The sequence below is a fragment of the Numida meleagris genome, chromosome 7 (assembly GCF_002078875.1).
Source record: "Numida meleagris isolate 19003 breed g44 Domestic line chromosome 7, NumMel1.0, whole genome shotgun sequence".
NCBI classification, from domain to species: Eukaryota; Metazoa; Chordata; class Aves; order Galliformes; family Numididae; genus Numida; species Numida meleagris.
In genome coordinates, this window is record NC_034415.1 from 14,316,702 (window position 1) to 14,342,141 (window position 25,440).

Below are 25,440 nucleotides of genomic sequence, written 5' to 3' on the forward strand. Positions count from 1 at the left end.
CGACCCGCCCGCGCCTACCTGCCTAGGTCCTGCCGCAACTGCTCGGCCAGCGCGTCCTTCAGTCGCTGCCGCTCCGCCGCCCCCGGGCCGGAGCCCTTCGGCGCAGCGCCGCTACCGCAGCGCGCCATGTGCCGGCAGTCACTGAGCGCCCGGCCCGGGGCGGGGGCTCGGGGACAGTACCGTCGCTACGACGCCGAAGCGCGGCCCGGCCGGGTTCACTAAGGCAGAAGGGACAACGCGGGGGACGGCGCGCTAGGACCGAGCCATCATCGCACCATAGGACGCGGATACTCCTCGGCGCGGGTCAGGCACCCACCCTGCCTCTCGGGCCGCGGCCGGCAGCCGCCTCCACCAATGAGGACTCGCGATGCGCCGCCCGGCCACGCCCTTCCCCGCGGCGCCCCGAACACACTCTCCCGCGGGCGGGGCGGGGCGGGGCGGGGCCGGGCCTGGGCCTTCCGGCTTAACCCCACCCCTCCGCGGAGGGGCGTGGCGTAGCGGGAGAGGCTTCATGGCGCGGTGCCTCGGCCGATCCCCGCCACCTGCCGGAGCCTCCCGCGGAGCGCTGCGCACCGGGGCGCAGCCAGTAGCGGGAATGTCCTCAGTTTCCAGCAGAGGTTTTCGTACCGAGATTAAACTGCTGTGTAAATAGTAAAAGCTCTGCAGCATCCTTCTGAGACAGGAATCTTTCCAACTTTGTAGTTCAGTTTAAGAGGTGTGTAACCATCTAAGTATATAAATGTTGAAAACGTTTGTGGGAAAATTATACTTGAATGTCAGGTACCATTCATGGGTGGGAAAGGCAGGATCAGTGTCTGAAGCACTGGCAAAAAACTTGGCAGCAGTTCTTGGAGATGAGAACAGTACATGCTAGGATGATGTCAACACCGAGGCATTGTTTCCAATAAATCATCACGTGAGGAAGTGCACAGACACTTCAGCTATTCAAACCTAGTTCTGAGCATCAGTAAGAAACCTCTCCATAGGAAATCAGGTAAAGGGAGTAATGTAAGTTGCGTTTTATTACACAGAGGTGGTTTTGATACATGTTAGATCTTAATGTCCAATTCTTCTTGTTCAGACATTGAGTGTACAGGTTCCCATTTTTTAGTCAAGAAAAACACATTGCACAAAGCAGCTGCATTCAACAATACAACAAGATATGTATCATTATTCACTTAAAGACTAGAAATGTGCCCAAAATTTTTTTCAGTCGTCCAGTATGCTAAAATATACATAATAAAAATAGTTAGTAACTGTTTAATGGTAAAATACATTAAAAAAAATCAGGCAAATTGAGAATGAAAACTTGTGACTTCCTTCTGTATGGCACCACTCCATTATTTCATTATAAATTTGTAAAGGCACCACACAAAGAGACTGTTAAGCAAGGGAGAAAACAAAACCAAGCAATTTTCCATGATTTTCTTTCTATACAAATACATATATCTTAAGGCAGGTGTTTTTATGTGCAAAATACAAGTATACAGGTAAAACCAATGTTGGTATTCTCATACTCACTTCATCTTTTAGCAGAAACATTGGTGTCCAAATGTACAGTACATCGAAAACACTTTTCTCTAACAGAGCTCAAAATAGAAGGCAGGCTGGAATTATGGCCCTGATAACAATTACTTTTTAAATCTGAAGAGCTTTTTTGTAGACTCCTTAGAACATATACAGTCATTCTCTCTTTCTTGTTGTCTCTTCCTTTAGAAAGGTCCATATCAACTTGTTCACTATGTCAGGTTGATCCTGCTGGAGCCAATGACTGGCTTCAGACAAAATAGTTAATCTGAAATGATTTTTAACATAAATCCTTGTAATTTCTGCCATCTCAACTTCCATAAATGCGTCTCTTTCTCCCCATAAGAGCAGGGTTGGCATGATGACTTCATGGTGCTGCAGAGGTAGGCAGCTTTAAAAAAAAAACACATTTATTTAGTCTTGTTTTATAAAATTCGCCAAGACAGATTTCATTCAACTTAGTTTTTGAAATCAACACAGATAATCTTATTGCAGGCTTTTCAGGTTTTAGTGTATCTTCTACAATACGAAGAGAACCCTCATGTGACTCAAAGTGCTCTAAGTGTTAAGGATAGTAAAGTTACGTGTCTGTCATCAGCAGCTGTTTGCAACAGGAGTCTCATTTTTGGAGCATGAATGATGCTTCTTCAGGATGCACAGCCCAGGAGCTCCACAATCTCTGTAAAAGTGAATGTAGAACAACATGGCCAGAATTCTGGTGGTCCATGGATTTCCCTGGGTTGATGAATGCTATGGCAGATTTCTGAACCTGTATTATCTACTGTACGTAGGTTTCAGTGAAACACAGTGCTTTGAATCATGTTTATAATGTAGTGTTCAAGGCATCCTGACCTGACTACCCATGCTGCTTTACCAAAAAATGGTTGTTCAGGAAATGACAGGGATGTCCCATACCAAGTAGCATTGTGCTCAGCAATGAAAACTGGGGAGAATTGGCCAGTGGGATCTGGTGCTGGTCTGGGTCTGCCTGGGCATCACTTATTGGGTGGTGTGCAATTGCATTGTGCATCACTTGTTCTGTGTATTCTTTTATCATTATTATCATTATTATTTTGCCTTCCTTTTCTGTTCTGCTAAACTGTCTTTATCTCAGCCCATGAGTTTTACCTTTTTCCAGTTTTCTCCCCCATTGCACTGGGGAGCAGTGAGCAAACAGCTGTGTGGTGCTGAGCTGCTGCCACGTTGAACCACAACACAGACTCAAGAGCATTTACACATTGTAGGACACTGATTTTTTTGAAGGAAAGAAAGTAAATGTTAATGAAATTATACCTCCACATCGACATATTTAAACTTTCTATAAAAACTTTCCATTATTTTTTCTTAATACAATTATTTTGAATGTAATTATTTTATAAATGTTTCCTTACATTGAGGGTAGACATTAGAAGACAGAAGACAAGCAGACACAAATGAAAGACTATTTCAACAGAAATCACGTTAACACATCAGAATTTATTATTTATCTATTTCAGAGATGCTGAAAAGTTTATCTGTATTTTCTCCTGAACTGCTTTGTCTTAGAACAGACTCTATCTTGGAAAAGACTAACTGCAACAATTCAGAGCAGATTCTATGTGCTCAGATACAAATCATTATTATGCTAATGCTCAAACAAGATAATGCTAAGCCAGTCGTATAAAAAAAATATTCTGAACAAACTTTTATGAAAAATTTATTGCAAGGTCCAAATTTAGGTGTTAATCGAGAAACTATACTCTAAAAAGGGAAAGGGAAAGAGAATGCCACACATTAGTTTAATGTTAGACAAGAATTGAGACTTTGGAGACATTCCTCCTTTCTACTTACACATCATTCCAAGAATTAGTAATAAAAGGTCATGTTAAATAATAATTTCATTTTGATTGATAAACCACGAAAATTCTTAAAATGACTTTTTGTAGCAGTGGATTTAGATTTCATTTTTCCAACAAAGTGGTCCAACCCCCAGAACCATAGCTTTTTCATAGTAGCATCTTAAAAAATTGATAATCTGATGATCCAGTGCATTTAGATTCATCTTGCAAGATCCGCTGGATAATCATCTTGCAAATCTGTCTTGGTTAAACTCTATCTAAACTAACGGAGTGACTGCTGTTCTGTTTATACAAGTATGTGTTCCCAACGGATGGGAAGTAGCTCATTTCAATAATCTCTACAGAAATAACCTTTCAGAAAAATTAAGCTCCAATTGGTCCCCCCCTCCAGGAGGACAGCAATGAGATGGAAACCACTCACATGTAGGAGACCAGTGCCAGCCCACTGGGAATCATGGTGAATACAAATCATTAGAACCTAAGTGCTGCTTGTATGAGAGGAAGTAAAAATTTCAATCCAGTTATGATAGCTAATGATTCACCTAACATGTGACCATCAGAATTGGTGGCAAGAACAGAAAGAACTGAAGACCCATCCTTTTCTTCCAGTGGAAAGCCTGCTGTGTTGTGGCTAATACCACCTAGAATGTTATTCTCTGAATTCATCAAGGGGTATTTTCATTAGAAAGGTAAACCAAGCAGTGCACTAGAACTCTCATGCTGCAGAATTAATAGCTCTGTGAAGATACTTCCTGATTAATACCTTTTTTTCCTTGACCCTGAAAAAGGCCTGAACCAGTAGTTTAAACATGCAACTCTTCTACTCATGCAAATCCCACAGCAGTGCAGCTACTACAATCTCTTCACTGCTGCTGCTGTAGCTGGTTAATAGGCACTCACTGATGCAAGATGCTGTGGCAAACCTAATGAGCAAGGCTAAGGGCCCTCCTGCCTCTCCAGCTGTTTGTTAGCCATACCCTGCGGGCTGCGGCTGTGCCATTCTAGTAGCAGGGAACTGTCGTGACACCTGTTGCCCTTATATGTCCCAGCTGTTGTCACCAGCCGCTCTGTGTGGCTGTAAACAGGGGCACTGCTACAAGCACAGCCGCTTCCCATATTTGCCACTGGTGTCTGTGCTTGGTGTTAGCTTATTTAGAAGATAACATGCCATCTCTCTATGCTGTTTTGTCTCAGCCTGTGCAGACAGCGCCTAGCTTGGATACGTGTTTTCCTCCCAGCATTGCCCTGCTGACTGCTTTCCTGACAGTGACAATGAGGAAGGCACAAGAAGAGCAGGAAGAGTGGCACTGTGTTTGACGCAGGGAAGGTTGAAGTTAATCTGCTTCAAAAAATGTGCTGAGTTCAGGGAAGTTACAGAAACATGCAGGAGATTTAACACTGTTGGAAACAGGCATTGAGGGAGTAAAGAGTTCAGACCTTTTGATATATTCCTACAGCCCAGGGCTACAAGTCCTGAGTAGAGAATGACCAGGATTAAACATGTTCTGACCCTGTTAGGTTTCTGGTAGATAAGCAGAGGGTGTCAGCCTCTAAAGCCAAGCCTGGCTGCTTGAGACAACTCTGGTTGTTACTTTGTTTTGCGTGGATATCTATTCCAATGTACTTTGCTGCTTGACACCGAATGTGTTTATTAACTGCTGAGACGTTAGAAATAGTTTTTTCCCCCTTCTGTCTTAGCAGCAGAAAATACAATAGCACTTTTGGCCTCTAGAGGGCTCTAGAATATTTTATCTTGTTTCAGAATGTTATACTGACCTGAAAATATTTCTGTAATGGTTGATTGGTCCAGTTAATGCACCAGGTTGTGAAAACACATAGAGATAAGCTTCAATATCCTCTGCTGTTAATCTGCATCCTTTCCTTCCGATTCCAGTGGCCTGGCTGGTAAATAAACTTTTCAGAACCTACCAAAGGAAGAATAAAAAGCCACCACATAAGATATCTACAAAATGCTATTTCTTTCCTTCAACAGGACACATCTTTCTAAAACCTATTTATTCATAGATTACTGTAGAATAATTAAGAGTACAGGCAAATAGCACTATTGCAAAGTTACTCAGTTCCACACCTTAGCCTGCCTGTGACTGGCAGTGGCAGGCTGTAGGCACATACTTTTTTTCCTCGGGATGGAGTCCAGCAGCTGAGAGGTGGGAGGCAGAAGGAGGCAGCATCCCCCAGGTCTCCGTCCTGCATGTCTGCAGCACTGGGAGTGCTGGACTGGGCTGCATATGCATGAGTCGATGCATGCCTTCAGCTGCTTTTTCTCTTTCTATACATTCATTTTGATTGTTTCAAGTTATATAAGATGTTGGCCTTACTGGTTTCTTAGGCAGAATTAACCACTTGGAAGAATGCGATATCCAAACTGCCAGGCTGCCCGCCCTGCAGCAGGCAGTGTGTGGTGAGGGGATGTCCCACCACTCTCAGGAGCTGCAGCTAAGTCAGCAGTTCTCCTGGCACCAAATGTGTCCATGGCAGAGCACAGCCTGTAACCAGCTGACTTACAAGGTGGAGTAACACACTGTAGTGCTGGAGGTTAACAGTATGTATGTACCCAAACGCCTGCCAGAGATCCCAAACCAAGCACAGATTCTTTATGCTTTTATTCTGCTTTGTATAAATATATAAAACTGAAGAAAAATCAGAAAGCTCAGTATTTTTTCCAATAATTATCACTACATGAGAGGGGATCAGCGTAGGTGGTAATTCTTCCATTATTCACAGTTAAATATATAAACAAGAGCACTCCGTTTGCTCACCTTGAAATCATTTACTGTAAACATGAATTCAGGAAACCATGGCATTTGGAAAAAGAAGTAGTAACCAGATTTAATCAATTGTGATGGATGTCGTAGAATGTATTCTGAAACAAAAATGCCCATGAATTAAAAATGAAAACTGATGACTTAAACAAAATTACTGTTAATATCACTATTTTTTTTAAACTTAAAGGAATGTTTTAAAAATACTGCATTATGTGACAAGAGATGATTATTTTGGGGGGGTAAGTGCATGATGCGGCCATTAAGATATATTTCTTCTTTTATATGTGTTAGTAGGAACAGGCAGCAAAACAGAAGCCTGCCAAAGAGTAGGTGAGAGCAGTGATATTTATGAGCTTAATCACATGAGAAGTTTTCATTTAAGAGCTCTATCTGTGCAGCTAGTCCAAAGCATTTTTTAAGGTGTAGAGTAAGAAGCATAAATACAAATATTGCTTTTGCCTGTAAGTAATTCTCTCATCAAAGATGAGATGTAAAGAAATCTGTAGATGATAATACACTTACATTGTGAGTGGTAAGTCAAGAAACCTGAGATGAAACTCTTAAAAATCTGGTATCATAATTGCTATCAGCTAGCAACGAGGAATGGCATGCATTAAGTAACTAAGTGATTAGAGTGTGCCCAAAGTAGTGACATGGAAGGTACAACATCACAGATCAAGCAGTTTCAAATCTGTAACTACATTAATCCCTTAGGAGTGCCTGGGAATGTTTTATCTGCTGTTATGGCATTAATTGTGCAAATAACAAAAATATTTTTTAAAAATAAGACTTTGATGATCATAAAGATTATGGTACTAAAGGCAAGCAGAATGCTCAATTCATAAGTTCTCTGTTTTCATTTTATTCACAATAGGAGAAAATTGATCCAGGGAGACTTTATCAAGCTGAGTAGCATATTTTGTTCTTTAAAAATATGCGAACAAATATTAAGAAAGGCTATAGTAATATGCATTTTGCTTCTGTACAGCTTTGGCTCCTGCTCTCAGTGAAAATACTGCAGCAGCTCCTGCTTGCTCCAGTGGAGAAGAACAGACATTTCCTTGGGTAAGTGAAGCTTAACTACCTGGCAAAATGTTCTTTAATAGCTTGGAAAGGTGGCCAAGTAGACTGTGAGAACAGTATGTGTGAAGAGTTCTGATTCCATGGTGCCTTAAGGTCAGATTTACATTCAATAGAGGTGAAAAATAAAGCTTTGCTGAATTTCCTCAGCTATTTCTGGGGAAATTGGGTGACTTTAAAAATGGAAATAGCATAAGGTCAGCAACTGGGTAAACTAAAATGAGTGAGGTACTACTCTCATTGTAGTTACTGAATGTATATCCAATCCCTATGAAATATTTTGTAATTGTGGGTAGCAGGCAAGCTCAAAGCCTATCACACAACAAATTCTGCTAGTACAACTAAATCCCTTTTTGAGCTAACTGCTAGCACATTCCTGAGGTTCTGGTAAGTAGACTGGAAAGCTGTCTTGTTCCAGTGAATATTGTACAAGACAAAGTTTCACTTGTCACCTAAATGAGGATTACATTCTAAAAGTCTGATTTCCAGGTTGTTTTATGCAGTTTTAGTAATACAGTGAGACCTTAACCCCTGATTCATGTTCATGAAAATTGTATTTGTGGAACTTCAAGGATTAAGAAGAAAATCCAGTAAATTTGCTTGCAAACAGTCCCACTTCCTGCAATAAATTATTTCCCATTGTATAATGCTGGATATCTTACTGTTTCATAAAGCACAGTACAAACACTGAGAGGTAACAGAACATCTAAAAGAGAAGTACCCGGTTCTTCTTTAATCACTTAGAGCAAACACAGTCTTAATGAAAATGCAAGTACTCCAGATTAACATATAGAACATTATAACTACTATAAAACTCACCTGTAAACACTGAAGGATGAGGGAAATTAACCACAATCAGTTTAGTCACCATTTCAGGATAACATATAGCCACTAACCAAGCGATCATTCCTCCCCAGTCGTGGCCAATCAACACACACTTGTTGTATCCTACCACGTAAACACAAATTTGTGTTTTATTTCAGTGAAACTTGTATCCATAGAAATCGTCACATACAGTAACTGCTGGATAAAATAGGTGATCCAGCACATTTACTAATGTAACTAGTTAATACTGCACTGCTTCCATTACTAATGGCCAGAAAAAAAAGAAGTCCTATTATAGCAAAAAGTATAGTACATACTTAAAATTATTTAATTTGGCTCCAATTACACTTTAACATCAATGTCAAATTGGAGTGATGTGGTATCCAAATGCCACTCTGTTCACATATCAGCTAGTGCAGGGTCAAATATACGATTCAAATTGCAGTCATTATAATGTATGTAGATATGTTGTGTTTAGAGAGTTTGGAGTTTGAAAATGCAGACTGAAAGGCTGGGAAATGTTCTGAGGTCCTCCTGAGCAAAATCAATCTTTATGGGTTGCTTTGAATATGGGAGGTTAGCTAAGCACTATACATCACCATTATGCTAGATTATACGTAATGGCCACGTATGTAATACATATATATGTATAGATAAATATGCACATTTAAATATTTAGAAGTATAAAAGTAGCACTTCTCCATACGCTGTTTTGATGCCAATTTTGAGAGTTCTTAGCATTCACCTAATTACTCTTCCAGTGATGGAAACAGGAATTTTGCAGCAATAAAAGGGGGTAGGGAGAGTTGGGGGGGGCTGGAAATCATGTCTGTTTTTGAAAGCTTAACTATTCCTCCTTTAACCATTCCTGGAATACATACTACAGTGTCAGGTACTATCACAGTCCTCACTAAGGATTGTAATACTGAGCACATATGCTACAAATAAAATGTATAAAAGCCCAACTGTTTTGAATTCTGACAAATCTGGACGCAGTTGTCAAAGCATCTTAAAATCCCTCTTGAATAAAAATCTCACTGAGGACATTTGATATAATCAAGGTCTCCAAAAGAATTTACCTTAGAGTTAGAACAAAGATAGGAAGTGTCAGAAATACTTTTTTTTTAGAAAATTTTAAATCCCTATGAAAGTACATTATGATGAGGGCACTTCACAAACATAACCGTGGCATTACCATGGAGATTAACACAACCAGCAAAGGTTGGAAAATGTAAGCACAGTGTGGAGACTGCCTGCCCAATGTTTCGACAATATTCAGACACTGCAAGCAAAGTGAATCCTAAATTCAAGCCTTGGAACTGGCACCACTGCAGTACTATGTTTTACTGTGTGAAATGCAGCTAGTTGTTTCACTATCTCTAGAGTATCTAAAGAATTAAAATGAGTCTAATCTTTTTTCTATTTGTATAGAAGGGAAATACTCTTCCCTAGGTGTTATTTTTATTGTCAGAACAGCTGCACTTTCTTCTGAGCTGTAGGGGTAAAATTTGCCAAAATGCTTCAGTTCGAGATCCACTACACTGTGTATTTGCCACAGAGAGCAATGCATCTTTTTCTCTCCCGCTCCTCGCACTGTTGTGTAAGACAGAGTGATTCAGCTCTTGAGAAATGACTAATGTGCAGGAGTAGTATTTTGGGATTTTTTTTCTTTATGCAGCAGATGTACTGTCATCGTCATTATAAAGCCCACAATATTTATTCTATCTTGTTTGTGCTAGAAGAATTTCACCTGATACAAATTCTCTTGTCTGCAAGTGCTATTAGACTAATCCAGTAAGTATTTATTGAGTGCAATTGTTAGGAGTAAGTGAAGGGTCTTTTTAGTTAGGGGAAAATATCATAGGTTTGTTCTGCTGCATTTCACAGCACATACATAGAGAAGATTTTTTGAAATTCATGATGGGAAATGATCTTTACATATTGTTTATACTGGCATACACATCATGATTGGAAAACAAACCTTGTCCATTAGTAGTGTAATAGTCCATAAAATAGGAGTATCCTTAGCTTTATAGTTCTACATATCTAGAATGTGTATACCTAGCATGTGTATATCTAAAAGAGAAGCAGTTTTCTTTAAATCAATGACAAATATTTATACACTTGTGTTTTTTTCCATGAACTGAGTAGTTTGTCTTCTACTAACGCACCTAGAGATTCCAAAATATCCTTTATATCTGTTATCAGGAAATCTAACTTGTAATTTTCTTTGTGAGAAGGAGCATCTGTTTCTCCATAACCTCTCAAATCCAGGGCCACCACTCGATATTCACTTTTAAATTCCCGCAATTGATGGCGCCAAGAATACCTAACAAAGGGAAAAAAAGTTGGAGTTATAAGGTCAAGCAGTATGATACTAAAATGCAGTCAATGCTTTTGCTCCCAAATAGTTCAGGATAGATAATTGTGGCTTAGTTTGCAGTTAGATTCTTTTTTCTTTCTGTGGTATGTTGCTTATCCCTTTGTGGCTATGGCAATTTTGTGCTCCCTTTTTGAATTCTTCTGTAAGGAAACGCAGCTGCCAAGGAGGGGGCATGGCCAGAGCCTGGATGTTTTAACAGTTCCTGGAGTCTGGCGTGGTCCCTTTGCTGCAAAGGAAGCAGGCATAAACAGAACACACATAGGAGTATTCTGTTTTATCCTTGTAACCATTCAGTCATCAAAAAAGTAAGGTCTGAAAAGCTTTCTCTTCTCCTTGCCTTGTTCATATGCAAATTTTGATGGACTAGGGAAATATGCCTCCAGGGAAAGATTTTTTTTCTCTTCAGAAAAGGAATGTCAGGTAATTCATATGCTAAATTAACCAAAGAAAGAAATACAATGAATAACAAATGAATGTGGTGAATTCCATATGATTTACTTTCATCGGTGTCACTATACTGCCAGAATTGTTCCAGAACAATCTGTCAGTGTGTTGGTACTCCATGAAGCATTGCATTGCTTGCATTTCTGTGGAAAAGAGTGAGATCATCACATACCTTAAAAGACATAGAAAATAAAGAAGGCAGAAGCTTGAGCTATTCCTCATTCTGCATTAGTATGTAGTGACTGGATGAGTATGTTTGTAATGCAAAAATAGCAAGAAAATAGTGAAGATGATCCTGAAAGACCTACCCGCCTTCGACTGTTACTGACACCAATTAGATTTCAGAATAGCCAGCGCTAAGAAGACTTGGCCTTAGATTGTAATAGAAAGATACATGAAAAACATCATCCTTCTAGACATATATAACACTGACTGCATCCCTGTTTGCTAGGATCTAGCTTTTGCTTCTGCTCTTATTTCAGCAGTCTCAGTCGGGCAGATGATACAAAGCATTAGAATCATCAGGTATCATGAGAGAGGCACAGAATTCTACCCAAATTCAGACTATCTATATCAGTCCATTGGGTATTCCACTTTTAGCTTTGCCTCCAGCCTACGAGGCATTCTGAATATACCGTAAGTAATATTACAGTAATACCTATTAATTATAGAAATTTGTATTCATGTAAACAGAACAGTCAAAACCTTTTCATTTCAGTGCTGTATAATGCAAATGCAAGATTTATCACAGATCTCTAGGAATTAAATTTTTAAATGCATTATACAATGATTTGGAAGCAGAATTTGCCATGGTAACTTGTAGCTACCATGTGTATTTCAGTAAGAAGAAACAGCAGGAGCCATAAATAAATAAATAAACTGTGTTTGTTTCAGAGCATGTCTAGCTGCAGCAGCCCATCCGTCACCAAATGTCTGACTGAATGTATTTCATATGCAAGGAAATGTTTTTACTGGGTATGAAATATAACCATTAGACAATTGCTTTGCAAGCAGGATTTGGAATGCTGGTGAATGCCTTCATTATCATAAGGCTAAATAACGGAAATTATTTTGTGACTTCCTAATCATGTTATTTCTGAAAGACAGCTTGTACAAAATTTAGCAGCTTACACGCATCCCTGCAGGTACCCAGCTGTCTCAACACATCATGCTCACTTTCAAATATTTTGTCTTTCCACAAAATTGATATTGATTTTCAAGTTCTTATGCATCTAAAGCACCTAATGGCTCTAGTGCATTATATTCTTAAGTGATCTTTCATCTTTAGACATCCTGAGTCACTTGGTAAGGTTGATGTTCTCTGGTTATAGTTGTCCTACTTATAACCTTGAGGCACTGAAAAGCAAAGGATTTGCTACAATTAAGAATTTTTACTCTGGGTTGTATCAATTTTTTTTTCTAGTCAAAGAGTACAGATTTGATGCTGATTTAAATCTCTCTTAAAATGTGATTTTTTTTGCATGCTCTGTGAACACTCTCTATCCTTGCATAAAAATTCTGCACTGATTGAATTAACAAGCCAACATCAGTATTTTTGTAGTGTAACTCCTTTATAAACTGTAAGCATGTATTCTTCTTTCTAAAAATAGTAAACTGTGCTATTGGTGGTCCTGGTGACCTACACCGCAGTTTTTTAATCATTATTCCATTCCATTTGAATGGTCAGATAATATATGAACTGTCACTTAAAGCATGACTCACCATTCTAAATTGTAAAAACAGCTGTCTGAATTTCGATGTATACTGGATTTCGGTAGAATATATACATGAAATGCTAATTTTTGCATTTCCACTGCAGTGGAAATTAGCTATAGTCACAGCTGTCTTACTGTGTTGGAATACACATTAAATGCACATTCTGCAAGATACGCATAATGCTTGCGTATAATATGCATCCCCCCAATGTAATGGACTTTTTAGTTGATGTGTACAGCTTTTAGACTTGTAATTAGCAATTTATTATTAGAACAACATACTTAGTTGAGAATTTATCTTAAAATAATAAATCTGACCCTCTACCACCATCCTCAATGCCTTTCATATCTACAGGAAATTGCTAAGGGACGAGAACTAGCCTCTCATTGACCTGGGTCAATTTATCATGGTATGGCCTGACTTTGGCTTGAAAGATTACAGTTCCATATCTGAGTTTAGAAAGGAAAAGGATCACTGAACTTGCTGAATTACTGGCATCACCACTTTCTCTATTCACTTATTGTTTTTTTATGTGGAAGTTCTGCAAGCCACGCCTCCTAGTTAAACTGGGTTGTGACAGCCCAAACGATTTGGTTCAAACGTCAGACATGTGACTGCTGTTCATTGCTATTAACTAACGTACAGGATTGGTTTTGATTCGTCATTCATCTTATGACGAACTAATAATAGAGCCTTTTTCCCTCTGAGCAGCACTCTGAAATTAGTCTGCAAAGCAGCCTATAGAACTAGTAGTTCTCTCCCTTCCCCAGTTAAAACTCATATATAGTATTTTTAACAATGCAATCCATACTGCGCTTAACATATATTGGATCCTCATTTTATCACCCTCTGCTGTAGTTCCAAACTTCAGCTTTGTTAGTACAAATGCTGTGTGTTCTCCAAAAGCGAAGTTCATTAAAAACAAGCCGTTCCTCCCTAAAGTTTGAAGAAGAGAGTACATACTTGGGAAGGAATAGAATGACAGCTCAAAAAAGACAGTTGGGTTGAGTCAGCCTGTAGGAATGTTTGCTGCAGTTAGAAATGTGAATGGTTTGTTCCTGACTAGGTCTTAATACTGTTAATATGCATAGAGATATAAAACAGTTCACTCTGAGGTTACTTAAGCTTTGCTTATCTCTCTCAGTTATCTTAAGCAGCCTCATTTATACAAGAAAAGCATGTAGGGAGTTTTTACCAGAATTCTGGAAAGCCATGAAGCAGCAGCATGAGTGGTTTACCCCTTTCTCCAGCAGCCACATAGTGGAATCTTAACCCTGAATCCTAGAAGGAGAGAAAAAGAAGTTTGGTTTTCTTAGTGCTGCATTATAACTGCTGTACTGGTATTCAAGAATAAGTACAGTTTTAGACAACATTCTAAGGTACTGCCCCTGAAAACGTACCAAACTGTCAGTTCTCAAAGCTGAAGTCTTCTGTAGTGCCAAGATCAGGTTCTGGTACATGCTGACAATGCTGAGCATCCCACAGCCCAGTGGCAACAGCCCCTTCCCGGACAGCCAGCTTTGACTCATACCCAGCTATGCAAGTGTGTGGCGGTTCAGCCATGAGCACGCTCAGGGTTCTGAGAGACCACCCCCTGGCATGGGGAGGAGGACGTGGATGAAGATCATTATAAAAGCCAGGACCTTGCTTTCTCACCGACATAGCATGTATTTGATGGAAAGACTTTCAGACATAATATACTTTTAATGCACTTTTCATCTTTCACTTAGTTTCTAAGATTGTGTAACTATTTTAAACCATGAAGTTACAATCTTGCACAATAAAGCACTGCATGGATTCGTAGGAAAAAAAACAACAAAGCAATCAAAAGTAAGTAACTACAAAGGAAGTTCTTTTTGCTTGCTTTTTTTCTGTTCAAGGCTTCAGACTTGCTTCAGAAGAGAAAGCCTTCATGTAATCATCTTCTTTCTACCCTGTCTATAATCACTATTTCTGATGCATCTTTTAAACAAATGAGTCTTATCACCAGCAGACGAGTTAGTGATGGCTGAACACTGAAATGCCATTGAAATGAATGGATGTCTGCAAGCTTACGCTAACTCAAGGTCAAATCTGGTAGAATGTAAAACTGAAATGATGGCCTACTAGGTTTTCTGAATTCTTACACAGATGAGGGTACAAGGTTGGGAAGGACTTAGGTCATAAAATACAACATGCTATTTAGGAGTCATTTGAAGGAAACTGCAGGAAGAAAGGCCACATTGCTCATGAACAAATGTCAGAGCATGAACTGTCACTGCTGTTTTAAAAAGAGAAGATAAAACTCCTTCCTTTGCTGTCGATTGAGACCTTAAGGGTCAGAACTGTGCAGAAAGCTTTTCTTGCCCAAACTGTTTCAAACTGTCTGAAATGTTTTGGCACAGCAAAGTCACTAACCAGCTACAAAGCCATTAGCATGTGTCTTGGTGTTGGAGGGAGCTCTGAAAAGGGCACATCTGCTTTCTTATTTTTGTCCTCACTATAGATACAGTAGGGATTTTTTGTTCAGTTCTACCCAAAATTACACTGATACTTCTCTTCTGGGATGCCAATGAAGTTGAAATATCTCTATGTTTCTAAGTATTTACTGATCTCTTCCCAGTAAATTTTAGGGTCATTACATCATCTCCACCATTCTCCATACCATCCCTGCCTTTGATCACTTTAACACAAAAAAGTTTCTCAGTTTTATTCCAGAGATTCTCCTCTCAATTCAGTGGGCAGTCATCTAGCCCTCCTCCACCCTGCTTCTTTCTCTTAGTGTCCTTTAGGGATTTACCCTCAATGCTTTTATTTAATCAGTTTATTGCTTTTAAGGACATTGCATTTACTCACGCAAATTCAATCAGCAGCAATTTAAATGTCACATACCCCAAACTAAGCCCATCCTACACCTGTTCAGCTGCTCCTTTCAGTCTCCTCTTCTCTGTTAATGCAACAACAGGGCATAGGATCAACACGCTTTTATCTTTCTTTTGCTGAAACCTGCACAGATCTCTAGGATACGTGTGTCTGGGAGGTAACGCATCAGCCTGCTGTTACCCAGCGGCCAGAGAGTTTCACATTGCCTGAACCGAGTGGCAAACTGTCATCCTGGCAAGCAGTCTGCTTTGCCCCTAAGGCTCTGTTATTACCAATTCCCCCTTGCTTCCCAGCAACCCCAACATTACTACTTGGTGCTATGGGAGAGACAAATGCAGCATGTGAGTGCAGCAGCGTGTGCAAGCCTCCTGGTGATGCTGGAAAAAAGCATTAAGGCAAATTATGAGGGACTGGGAGGCTGAACGATTTATGTTAGCGCTGCCTGGCAAAAAAAAAAAACAAACAAAAACAAAACAAAAAAAAACCTGCACAGATCTCTCAGAAGTATGTTGTCTGTATTCATTCCAGTAAAAATAACGCTATGAAAATTGCAGTGCTCACCTACAGCTGCGGAAGAAACCAAGCTAGAACAACTTCATTCCGGGCAGTTGCTGGAGGAGCAAATCGCAGGCAGAGACCCAGAGCAGTCTCTAACAACCCTGCGGGCTCTAACCGCGCAGCCTTAGGGACAGGGCTGAGCGCTTCACTCCGCGCTACCCCTGCAGCACCGCCGCGAGGCCACGGGGCCGCACCCCACGGGCAGCGCTGCCCGGCCCGGGCTCCTCCCGCGGCGCCCCCGAGGCAGCGGCGCCGGCTGCGTGCGTGCGGCGGGGCGAGCTCGCAGGGGAGCCGGCAGAGGGGGGCATGCACGGGTGCTCGTGTGCAGGCATGCACCGGCGGGCGGGCGCGCACGCAGCCGAAACGCGTGCACGGAAGCACGGGTGCGCACGGCGAGGCCCGCTCCCCCCGACCCCAGCCTTCACCTTGATCCGGACGTAGCAGTGGGTGCCCAGGGAGGGGTCGTTGAGGCAGGCGGGGGGGTTCTCCCGCATCACCCAGCGGAAGGTCTCGCCCGGCCGCCGGCCGATGCTCCACAGCAGCCGCAGCCCGGCGATGCAGGCGCACACCCCGCAGTAGCTGTACACCAGCGCCCAGAAGAGCAGCGCCCGCGCGGCCACCATCACCCGGCGGGCGGGCGGCTGGCACGCAGCGCCCGGTCTCGCCATCGGGCCCCGCCGCCGCCACCGCCGTTCCCGCCGGCCGACAGGGGCTCGCAGCGCCCCCGCCGCCAGGAGCCGCCCGAGCGGAGGCACCGCTCACGGCGGCGGCGGCGCGCCCGCCCCGCGGTCCCCGAGGCCCTCGCCCCGCCGCCGGGCACTGCGCAGCGCCGCGCCTCCCGCCCGGCCCCGCCGGGCCCAGTGCAGCGCGTTCCTGCCCGGCCGGTGGCTCTGCGCCCGGTGGCCCGCAGGGAACGAAGGAAAAAGCGGGCCAGGAGCAAAGGGGCTGCTCCCAGCCGCGTCCACGGCCAGGGCTGCCGCACCCACCGAAACTCGCCTGAAAGGTCCTTGCGAGAAGTACGTGTGGGAGACACCTCCGCTGCCTTTGCAAGATCCTTGCATGTGGTGGTTTTGCTCTCTCTGATCTCATATTTGGACACACTTACCATATTGGTGTGAGATGAAACAGAGGTGTATGGCCATGTGGTTACAGTTCAACTATTTTTTAAAATCGTGTGCGTTCTGTCTCTGCTGTTTAACTATTGTGCATTGAAAGATGATTCTGTAAATATATTACAACCTTAACTGCATGCTAGTATGAATGTTTCTGAAAAACATACCAATTTTGAGCTTCAGCACAAATATTTATAGTTTAAAAAAGTGAACTTTAACCAAGAAATTGGCTAGTAGAGGCAATTGGACCATCATCAGTGGCCATTTTCCACCACTGAGTTTGGTACCGACTTCTCAGCACCTAGAGCTGACACAGGGAGCTGAACAAGCCCAACTCCCCTCAAGGCCAGCCACCTTCTCTCCCTGTTCTGCGCCTGTTCCTCAGTGGAGTGCAGTAGGTCCAAGGCTTGGAGAGGCCTTGGGGCAGGATCTCAGCCCATAATGCAGACCTGCATGCCGCTGCCTGCCTGGCTTCTGGAGACTTGCCCAAATGTCAAGTGAATTGGACCATGACCAGAATTTGTGTTTGGTCCAGTTGAGTTTGGAGGACTAGAACTTCCAAGGGATGTTTTTGCTCCCTCAAACAGTGCAAGTAGAAGCTCGTGGGAAGAGACTACGTGTCTGTTAATTAGCACATGTAATTTAATGAGTTACTGAAAAAAAAAACAAAGCAACCAAATTTGGACTTGCATGCATACAGACAGTATATATTGTCTTATACTGTGCATGGAACACAGCTTGCAGACAGTTTCTGTCTATTACATACCAAATGCTTTCTCCTACTTGTTCTGAGTTTACACTTAAAAATATAGACTCTTCTGCTGAAATGTTCTCCCTCTGAAGGCAAGATTAATGCTGGTTTCAAAAGGTTCAAGTTTTTTTTCATTAAATCGAAGCGTAGAATCATAGAATGGCTTAGGTTAGAGTGACCTCAAGGATCACCAGTTTCCAACCTTCCTGCCACAGGCAGGGCTGGCAGTTGCTAGATCAAGTGCTAGATCAGATGACCTAGGGCCCTGTCCAACCTGGCCTCAAACACCTCCAGAGATGGGTCATCCAAAACCTCTCTGGACAATCTGTTGCAACACCTGACCACTCTCAGTAGTCAGGTGCTGGAATGAAGAACTGAAGCAGCAGAAAGGAATGTTGCCAATTTTCATGCATTTTTAAAGCTTAAAAATAGAAAAGCAGGATCTTTTTGTTTTCTAGTAAAGGTAACTACTAGTAAAGGTAACATCTTCAATTAGCTATAAAAAAAACTTGTCTGCCTTCATCAGTAACAAACGAAATATAAGTAACCCACAGTAGCTGACAACAGTGTTATTGATTTATGTAACTAGAAAAGTCTTTGAATCCTGTTGTTCACTATCCATGCTTGTCTTAATGTGAGCCCTGCAGATTTGAAGTCAAGGCTTTATCAGGCTGCTTGAGAAAAGATTGCTAGGCTATGTAAGGCTCCCTTCCTTTTCTTAGGCAAGAAGAGCAGCAATAACACCAGAAGCTGCTATGATTCAGTTAAGACACCAACCTCTGCAGACTCCAGCAGGATTATGTGAATCATGCCTACCAAGCCTGAACCTTCTGTTCATACTCCGATTACTCATACTGCCAACCCTAGGAATAGCACATAACTAATTTTTATGCATCAGCCTTTGTGCTAATAGCCTTTTTTTGCAGGAAAGAAGCCTTCTCAGCTACTCAGTGTCAGACTGCCTGCAGCAGGATTTTCCCCAGAGTGTACATCAACAGACCTACAATCCATTTAGTGAAGTTATAAAGTTTGGCCGGAGGAAAATGACCATTGCTGTTGTTTGTGTCACAGTAATCAGTGGGCTCCTTTGCAAACCAGGCATTAGAATGACTTAGCAGAAAGCATCCCTTAAGAAAAGTTGGATAAACAGGGTTGGAAAACCTGGAGGTGACCACGAGCTTCCACCTACCTCCAAAAAAAGATCAATGCAAGCCCTGCCATAGACAGGCACAGCATTCACAAAGTGACAGTAGCCATCTAGAGTAGAGGAAGTATTGAAGATGGAACAGTGATATGTATTGTTACAAGCTGGCATTTGGCCAAACAAAGCAATATTTCTTGTACAAACCTCGGAGCTAAGGTTTTCTTTCTTCATAATAATAAATCTATTTCTAGTTTATACATCTAACTACGTAGGTAGTTTTATGTCAGATTTCTCACTGATGCACAACTTTTGCAGTAGCCCATGGAGTTTAGCTATGTGATCTTCAGCTGTTACTGGATCCAGTATCAGAGCTGGCAGATGGGAGCGCTGGGAACCTTGCAGTTCTGAGCGGCTTCTGTACAAAGATGTTGTTGGGGCTGCCTTCAGCCCACCCTGGCCCAATGACTCTCAGCACCTCCAGCTGAGCTCCCTCAGCTGCCCTCTACCAAGAAGGCAGTGGAATTGCTCTTCCATTGAGGAATGCTTTCTTTGTGCCGAAGGGCCATGCTGTCTACATACCCGAGACAAACCAACTTGCACAACAAATATCTTCCATGCATTTTCCAGAAGAGAGTTCAGAATCTTCTGTAGATCTCATGCCAGCTAATGGCAAATGTGGCTAAAGTTGAGAAGCCTCAAAATTACAAATCTTTCTTTAGCATCTTTGCGTTTTGATTTTCTCATCTTCTGCTCTAGATTGTTGTAATGAATTCCAAGCCAAACCAACCCCAAGGCAGATTGTTTTACAAGCTTTGTCAGTGTGCTTTGCCCTCTGCTATGTGCCATCTGCCTGCTCATCTTTTGTCAGTTCAACTCAGCCCATTTCTGAGAGACAAAAGAGGACGACTTTGCACATCACTGACTGTTTCCAGCTGAGAGTAAACAAATTAACACGTTCTGTTCCTGTTCGTTAGTGACAGAGGACATTTAAGCTTTTGGATGTGAGGTACTTGTGTAGATGCTAGTATAGAAACGGTGCATTAGTGCATCTATTTTCACAAATGTTGAAGGCAAGATTGTGTAACGGAACTTTACACACATTTGCGTGGTTAGGTAACTAGCAATACTTTATTCAGTCAGTTTTTGCTTGCAAGCTGTATTGTCTTGAAAGTGGTGACAGATCTAGAATAATGCAAAAATTATAGGCTTGCTAGGCACATTTGGAGGCCATTTTCCTTTCCTCTGAACTCAGTCATCTGTCTGTAGGGAGGAACTGATTATTCTCTAAGTGACTTGTAGGGTGAAAATAAAAGGTTTATCAGATCAGCATTAGCACCATTGACATTGTAACTTAAAGTCATCATGACAGTATGAAGTGGTGTGAAATACTAGTGTGATTGTTTTTACTTGTGTATCACAGTTAGTGAGAAGGCTAATTTCACGCCTACCTCTTGAGCAGGTGAAGCTGTGAGCAGAGAAGTTATTACAGAAGCCAGAGTTTTGAATGGGCAGGAACACCAGCTCTTATATACCATTAATAATGCACCCATAGCTACATAGAATGGATGAAATGCAAATAATAGTTTCTCCTCCTCCTTTCCATCACACGTATTTCCAAAGCAAGAGATCTTAAGCTTGCATTAACTCAGTCAGAAAGCATGTCCCGGCAATGGCATGGTAGAGAGTTCTGAATGTGAACTGCAATAATTCATTGCAGTATGGAGAGTTATTAATGATGTATAAACTAGAAACGAAGGCAGGGCTAAATCAATTTTGATGCAGAATGGAAATGTGACATCCTAACAGTATCCCTGTGCATTACAACCCATCTTTCACCCAGAATCTCTTTCCTAGCCAAGTACTCAGATCTCCCAGATAGTGGACAGATGAGCATACATCCACAGAGAGCTCATGTAAGTGGACTTCCATACATGCTTCAAGTGGCAATATACCAATTTGAGCATTTGTCAATATGCAGTCTTTCTACACATTAATGAAATACTACCATTCCAGCAGTGACAGAAGCAGAAGATACAGAATAGCTTTTTAGGGCAAAATAGGTATTGGGGGGGGGGGGGGGTAGCACTTCCTCCTTACCCATGATGCTGTTTTTATGCATACTTTATAATTTATTTTATTAATCTGAAAATTGTGTAGTTTATGGAAAGCCTTGTCCACTTAATTGAGTGGTCTGTAGCAGACCACACTACAACGCTGTCTCTTAACTTCAGTTCCAGTTTTGATCCAAGAACTTGACAGACCAGAGGTCTCCATGGGGAGAGAGTTTCAAGGGGAACTTTTGCTAGGGCAGTGGCCTCCAAAGAGGAGTGCACAGGACAATCCACTGTGATGCAGGAAGAAAATTTATTTTTGGTACCATTAATAAACAAAAGAAGGTAAGTTTAGAATAGTGTTTATTTAATCCTTTAATTTCCATCTTTATGTATGTTTTATAGGGTACGTAATATTTGTACAGTTGTACATAATTTATACATGAATAAGTATACCTGGTACATGCTCATTTTTTTTTGCTGATGGCTACATGATCAAAAAAATTTAAGATCACTACACCAGATTATCCCAAGGGGAACTCTTCCTCCAACATTTCCATAGTACATGCTGTATATTGGTATTAATTCTATAAAGAGATGTCTAATTAGTCCTGTACTTAGTTTGATTAAGTTGTATGTAATCAACAAGAATATAGGTCTTTTAGACTAGTTTCTACTTCAGATAAGTATCTCAACATTATTAAAATCTTTCATTAAACAGAAAGCCTTTCAAACTGGAGTCAGAGGGGGAGTATTTTAGATAATTTCTTTCCATGAAAAATCAGAACCATCTGGCAAACATGTTTGCACACTGATGTTAACATAAAATACATTAAACAGAAGATCAACATGTTTGTACCTTAAGACATGCAAGTATATAGGATTTGCAAGTGGATTAGATTTACTGCTGAGATTAGAATTCCAGGGAATACTGTTTTCTGATTACAAGTAATGTTACACGCCCTGTAGAATTCATCATTGTTATGAAGTCTTCTGTCACAGCCCAGATTCTGTGCAAAGATCATATCAAATGACTGTCTTAATAGTAATCATATAATTGGCAAGACTTAGATTTAAAGTAGTTTTTATAGTTGCACATTTAGTGCGCTGACTACTAAAACTGAGAATTTGGGTATGGATAGTATAACATATTCTGAAGTGTTTCTGAAAAAATGGATTAAAGAATAAGAAAAATCAAGAAGTAGATATTTTCTCATACGTATGCACACGCAAAATACGAACTGTAATCAAAAGAACAACAGTATCCCACTGCATAGCAGACTAGGTTACATATATATTATAAACAGGAAACAAAACTATCTTGTGATGCTTCAGATGCCAGTGAGCAAGCTTCCAATATCAAGCATTTTACAGGAGCTTGCATGCTCTTTAAAATAATTTTAGTGTTTATGCTCATAACTATTATATTTTCAAAGTTGTACAGTCAGTAGTAGTACCAAAGTTAAGCTCTACATTAACTACCACTTTCATTCAAGGTTTTCTTCAAAAGTTGCCATAATATCACTCTGCAAATTCATATCAATTGTACAAGCCATCTGCAAGAAAGCAAATCAGTGTATTTATTTCTCAGAGCAGTCAGGCAGTAATGAATACTATACAGGACAAATATAAAGATATAATAATAACCTACAAAGCCTACAAAGCTTCTTCCCAAATAAGTTTATGCTTCCTCTGTTTTTACAAGTTTACATATACGTATTGTTCGAGTCCTTTCTGAAAAGTGCTGAGCAGGATAATAGCTTCAGGAGACCTTATCTGAATCTATTACAATCTTTATCAAACTGCATAATACTGTTAAAACTGTTTTAAAAAAATTTAATCTAAAAAATACTAGCAATTAAAGAGCACTCATTACCTATACCAATCAGACTAGTAAGTTAGTTTTTAAAAGGCTCAGTGTTGATATTTCAGGGTAGTACAGTATGACTAGCACTTTTGTTGACATGTTGTACATTAGCATGTTGAAGAGAAAAGGCAACTTGCTATAGTTCTGAAGTTTGACTTTATTAAGAAGGCAGAGATTCCCCTTTAAAATTTGATTTTGTAATGCCATTTGTATGGGAACTGTTGAGTCACAGCCTGAACCACTGATTGAGCACCTGGAGGAAAGACCCAGTCAGCCCTGGAAGCACAGGTGAAGGCAATTCAGCAGGCTCCACCCCTCTTATGCCTCATTTAAGGGCTGACTGCCATTGAAGAAGGATCTCTTTCTAGAGATTCCTCCTTGGTGGAGTTTTTGCCTGTGAACCCAGAATCTTCTGATACAGGTGGGCGATCTACTTCCTATCCTTTGTAGCACCTTTCTATTGTGCCAGTCCTTCCACCTCTTTTGTAATGCCTTTTCCATCATGTTGCTCTTTCTGATTACTACACCATTATTGTAACATTATATGAGTAATAGGAGCACTTTTTTTGTGTGTGATGCTACTTAAAGATTTATTTAATCATCCTATTTTATTTTCTGGTTTAACTTCATATTGCAGAGTTCTGCTGTTTTCAGTTGTTCAAGTCCTTGTTTTGAAGGACCTGAATTTTCTTTTTTCATCTGAATGTTAGAATTAAAACAAAATCAACCAAAAAGAGTTAGCAACTTACTGCTTCTCTCCTTCTGCGTTCCTGTTCCCTTTGTCTAGCCAAGTTACGGTCCTGAACAAGAATGTGTTGCTGAGCTTCTGGCAGTTGTGTACTCATATCCACTTCTTCTTGGGGCTTACAATATTTCATTACCGTAGCATTGAATCCTGTGCCTTTATGGGCCCTTTAAAGAATGGAAGAATAGAGAAGGAATAAGTATAGGCTTGAAATCTTCTATTTATTTATTTTTGGTTACAAGGCTGTGCAACTCAACAGAACTATGCAAATAGATCAGTGCTTAGCACATAAAATGTGATTCCATTTTACAAGTTAATTCATAATAATTTCTCTTTGCAAGAAGTATAGTATGCACAATCTTTATATGGTAATAAGGTAAGGTTTCTTGTGTTCTATTTCTAATCTATATGCATGCAGGGTTTGTATGTGTGTTACACAAAACTTTCACTGAAGTCATATTTTTTCACACATGATTAACTTTTAGTTAGTTTTGATATTTTGCTTCTAAATTCTTCCTTTTAAACTATGAGTTAAATGTCACTAACTTCAGACAAGCATCTCTGATGTCACTCAATATATACCTCTCTTGCATTAAAAATGATGCAGAGGATAACTGGACTAAACATTTTATACACCAGTAAATCTGAATCATGGAAACCTTCTAGGAAGAAGATATAAAAGAGTGCAAACAGGGACTGTCAGATTATTTAAGAAAAAGAAGATTCAGTAGCTCCAGCAGCAACTGGAACTGACACTGGTTATACCACATGCCAGTGGGGAAGGGAAGCACTGCTGAATGAGATGGTTGCTTTTGCAGCTGTTAGGTGTAGACTGTACCGTTATCTATATCAAGTTCTGCTAAAGCAGTAGTGCTAAAACAAGGTTCCTCTAGGAGAGGAAGGACTTTAAGATAAAGTTCCAACATTATTTGCATGTATTGCAGGATTCCAGATTGGCCCTTCTGAATGTGAAATAACAAAGTTTCTAAAACTGGAAGTCTTTTAAATTTAGACTAAGGATGCTGCTGGGGAGGAAATTCAAGGCCTCAAGGTCTTCCTGCTGCTCAGGAGGTCATGATGCCTGTCACCCAAGGCAGACTGTCATGTAGTTTGTAGGCACAAGCTACACCCCCAGTTTCTTCCTCATGGAAACCAGTAGCTGAAAGGTGCCATGACTGCTTGCTATACTTTCGGAAAAAGGAGTCTTGCTTATTCTCTAGTTCTTGAGATAACACACTCCAAACAAGTGAGCAATTCTAAGACAGCCAGTGATAGGCAGTAGCAGGACATCTTAGGCACTAACTCCAACATGGAGCCAAACAGACAGGAAAAGAACTTTATAAGTATTGAAGAGGGAAATACTGCAGAAAGCCTTTGATAAAGGGTACTGCACCGCTATTCAAGATGTTACTACAAGACAGTAATTAATAGGCAGCCACTTATCCCCATGAACTGAATAATAGACCTCAGGCTTGGATACATGTAGGCACTCACTGAAACAGTAGCTGCAAATAGCTAGTAGTGAATGCTACAGAAGTAGCCTACTGAATGCTTATTTAGGCAACCAGTGAATTTTACTGTCTGAAGTAGTTCACACTGGCACAGTTTAGATACATTAACACAAGGTTCTTGAAGACTAGATAATCCAACTTGTCTCTTCGGAGAGCAGTAAGACTGGGATTTTTCTGACTACAGATGTAGAAAAGTAATATATTAGAGTGCAGGTATGAATTCTGGTCGTACAGTTGGGG

At 40.8% G+C, this 25,440-nt stretch overlaps 3 protein-coding genes and 1 long non-coding RNA gene across 9 annotated transcripts in view; 1 reads left to right on the top strand and 3 right to left on the bottom strand.

Annotated features, from left to right (window-relative positions):
• Positions 1-384, bottom strand: part of LOC110402239 (uncharacterized protein KIAA1107-like) — a 39,412-nt gene extending 39,028 nt beyond the window's left edge. The window contains exon 1 of the mRNA XM_021404079.1: positions 19-384. Coding sequence (XP_021259754.1) covers positions 19-128 — 110 coding nt within the window. The 5' untranslated portion in view covers positions 129-384. The remainder of the gene's footprint in view (positions 1-18) is intronic.
• Positions 1-25,440, top strand: part of LOC110402244 — a 99,287-nt gene that overhangs the window by 42,458 nt on the left and 31,389 nt on the right. Inside the window, exon 5 of the long non-coding RNA XR_002440990.1 lies at positions 7,140-7,216. This is a non-coding gene — a long non-coding RNA (uncharacterized LOC110402244). The remainder of the gene's footprint in view (positions 1-7,139; positions 7,217-25,440) is intronic.
• EPHX4 (epoxide hydrolase 4) lies at positions 996-16,709 on the bottom strand. The gene is made up of 7 exons (XM_021404090.1): positions 16,445-16,709; positions 13,795-13,880; positions 10,228-10,385; positions 8,051-8,179; positions 6,146-6,249; positions 5,142-5,290; positions 996-1,918 (listed from the first exon to the last, which is right to left on the bottom strand). The coding sequence occupies exons 1-7, from the start codon at positions 16,685-16,687 to the stop codon at positions 1,684-1,686; spliced, it is 1,104 nt and encodes a 367-aa protein (XP_021259765.1). The 5' UTR covers positions 16,688-16,709; the 3' UTR covers positions 996-1,683.
• The window catches only part of BRDT (bromodomain testis associated), a 28,122-nt gene continuing 24,099 nt past the window's right edge, over positions 21,418-25,440 (bottom strand). For all 6 annotated transcript variants that reach the window (XM_021404081.1, XM_021404082.1, XM_021404085.1 and 3 more), the window contains 2 exons: positions 23,694-23,856; positions 21,418-22,633 (listed from right to left, as the gene is read on the bottom strand). In XM_021404081.1, coding sequence (XP_021259756.1) covers positions 22,565-22,633; positions 23,694-23,856 — 232 coding nt within the window. In that variant the 3' untranslated portion in view covers positions 21,418-22,564. The remainder of the gene's footprint in view (positions 22,634-23,693; positions 23,857-25,440) is intronic.

What these genes read in the sequence shown, in the direction of transcription:
- EPHX4 (XM_021404090.1), bottom strand. Translation starts at nt 16,687, where the DNA reads ATGGCGAGACCGGGCGCTGCGTGCCAGCCGCCCGCCCGCCGGGTGATG. An exon ending in CATGGCTTTCCAGAATTCTG is followed by an intron (nt 10,386 to 13,794) that starts GTAAAAACTCCC and finishes TCCCTTTGTTAG; the next exon opens with GTATTCTTGGCGCCATCAAT. An exon ending in TTACAGTAAATGATTTCAAG is followed by an intron (nt 5,291 to 6,145) that starts GTGAGCAAACGG and finishes TTCCTTTGGTAG; the next exon opens with GTTCTGAAAAGTTTATTTAC.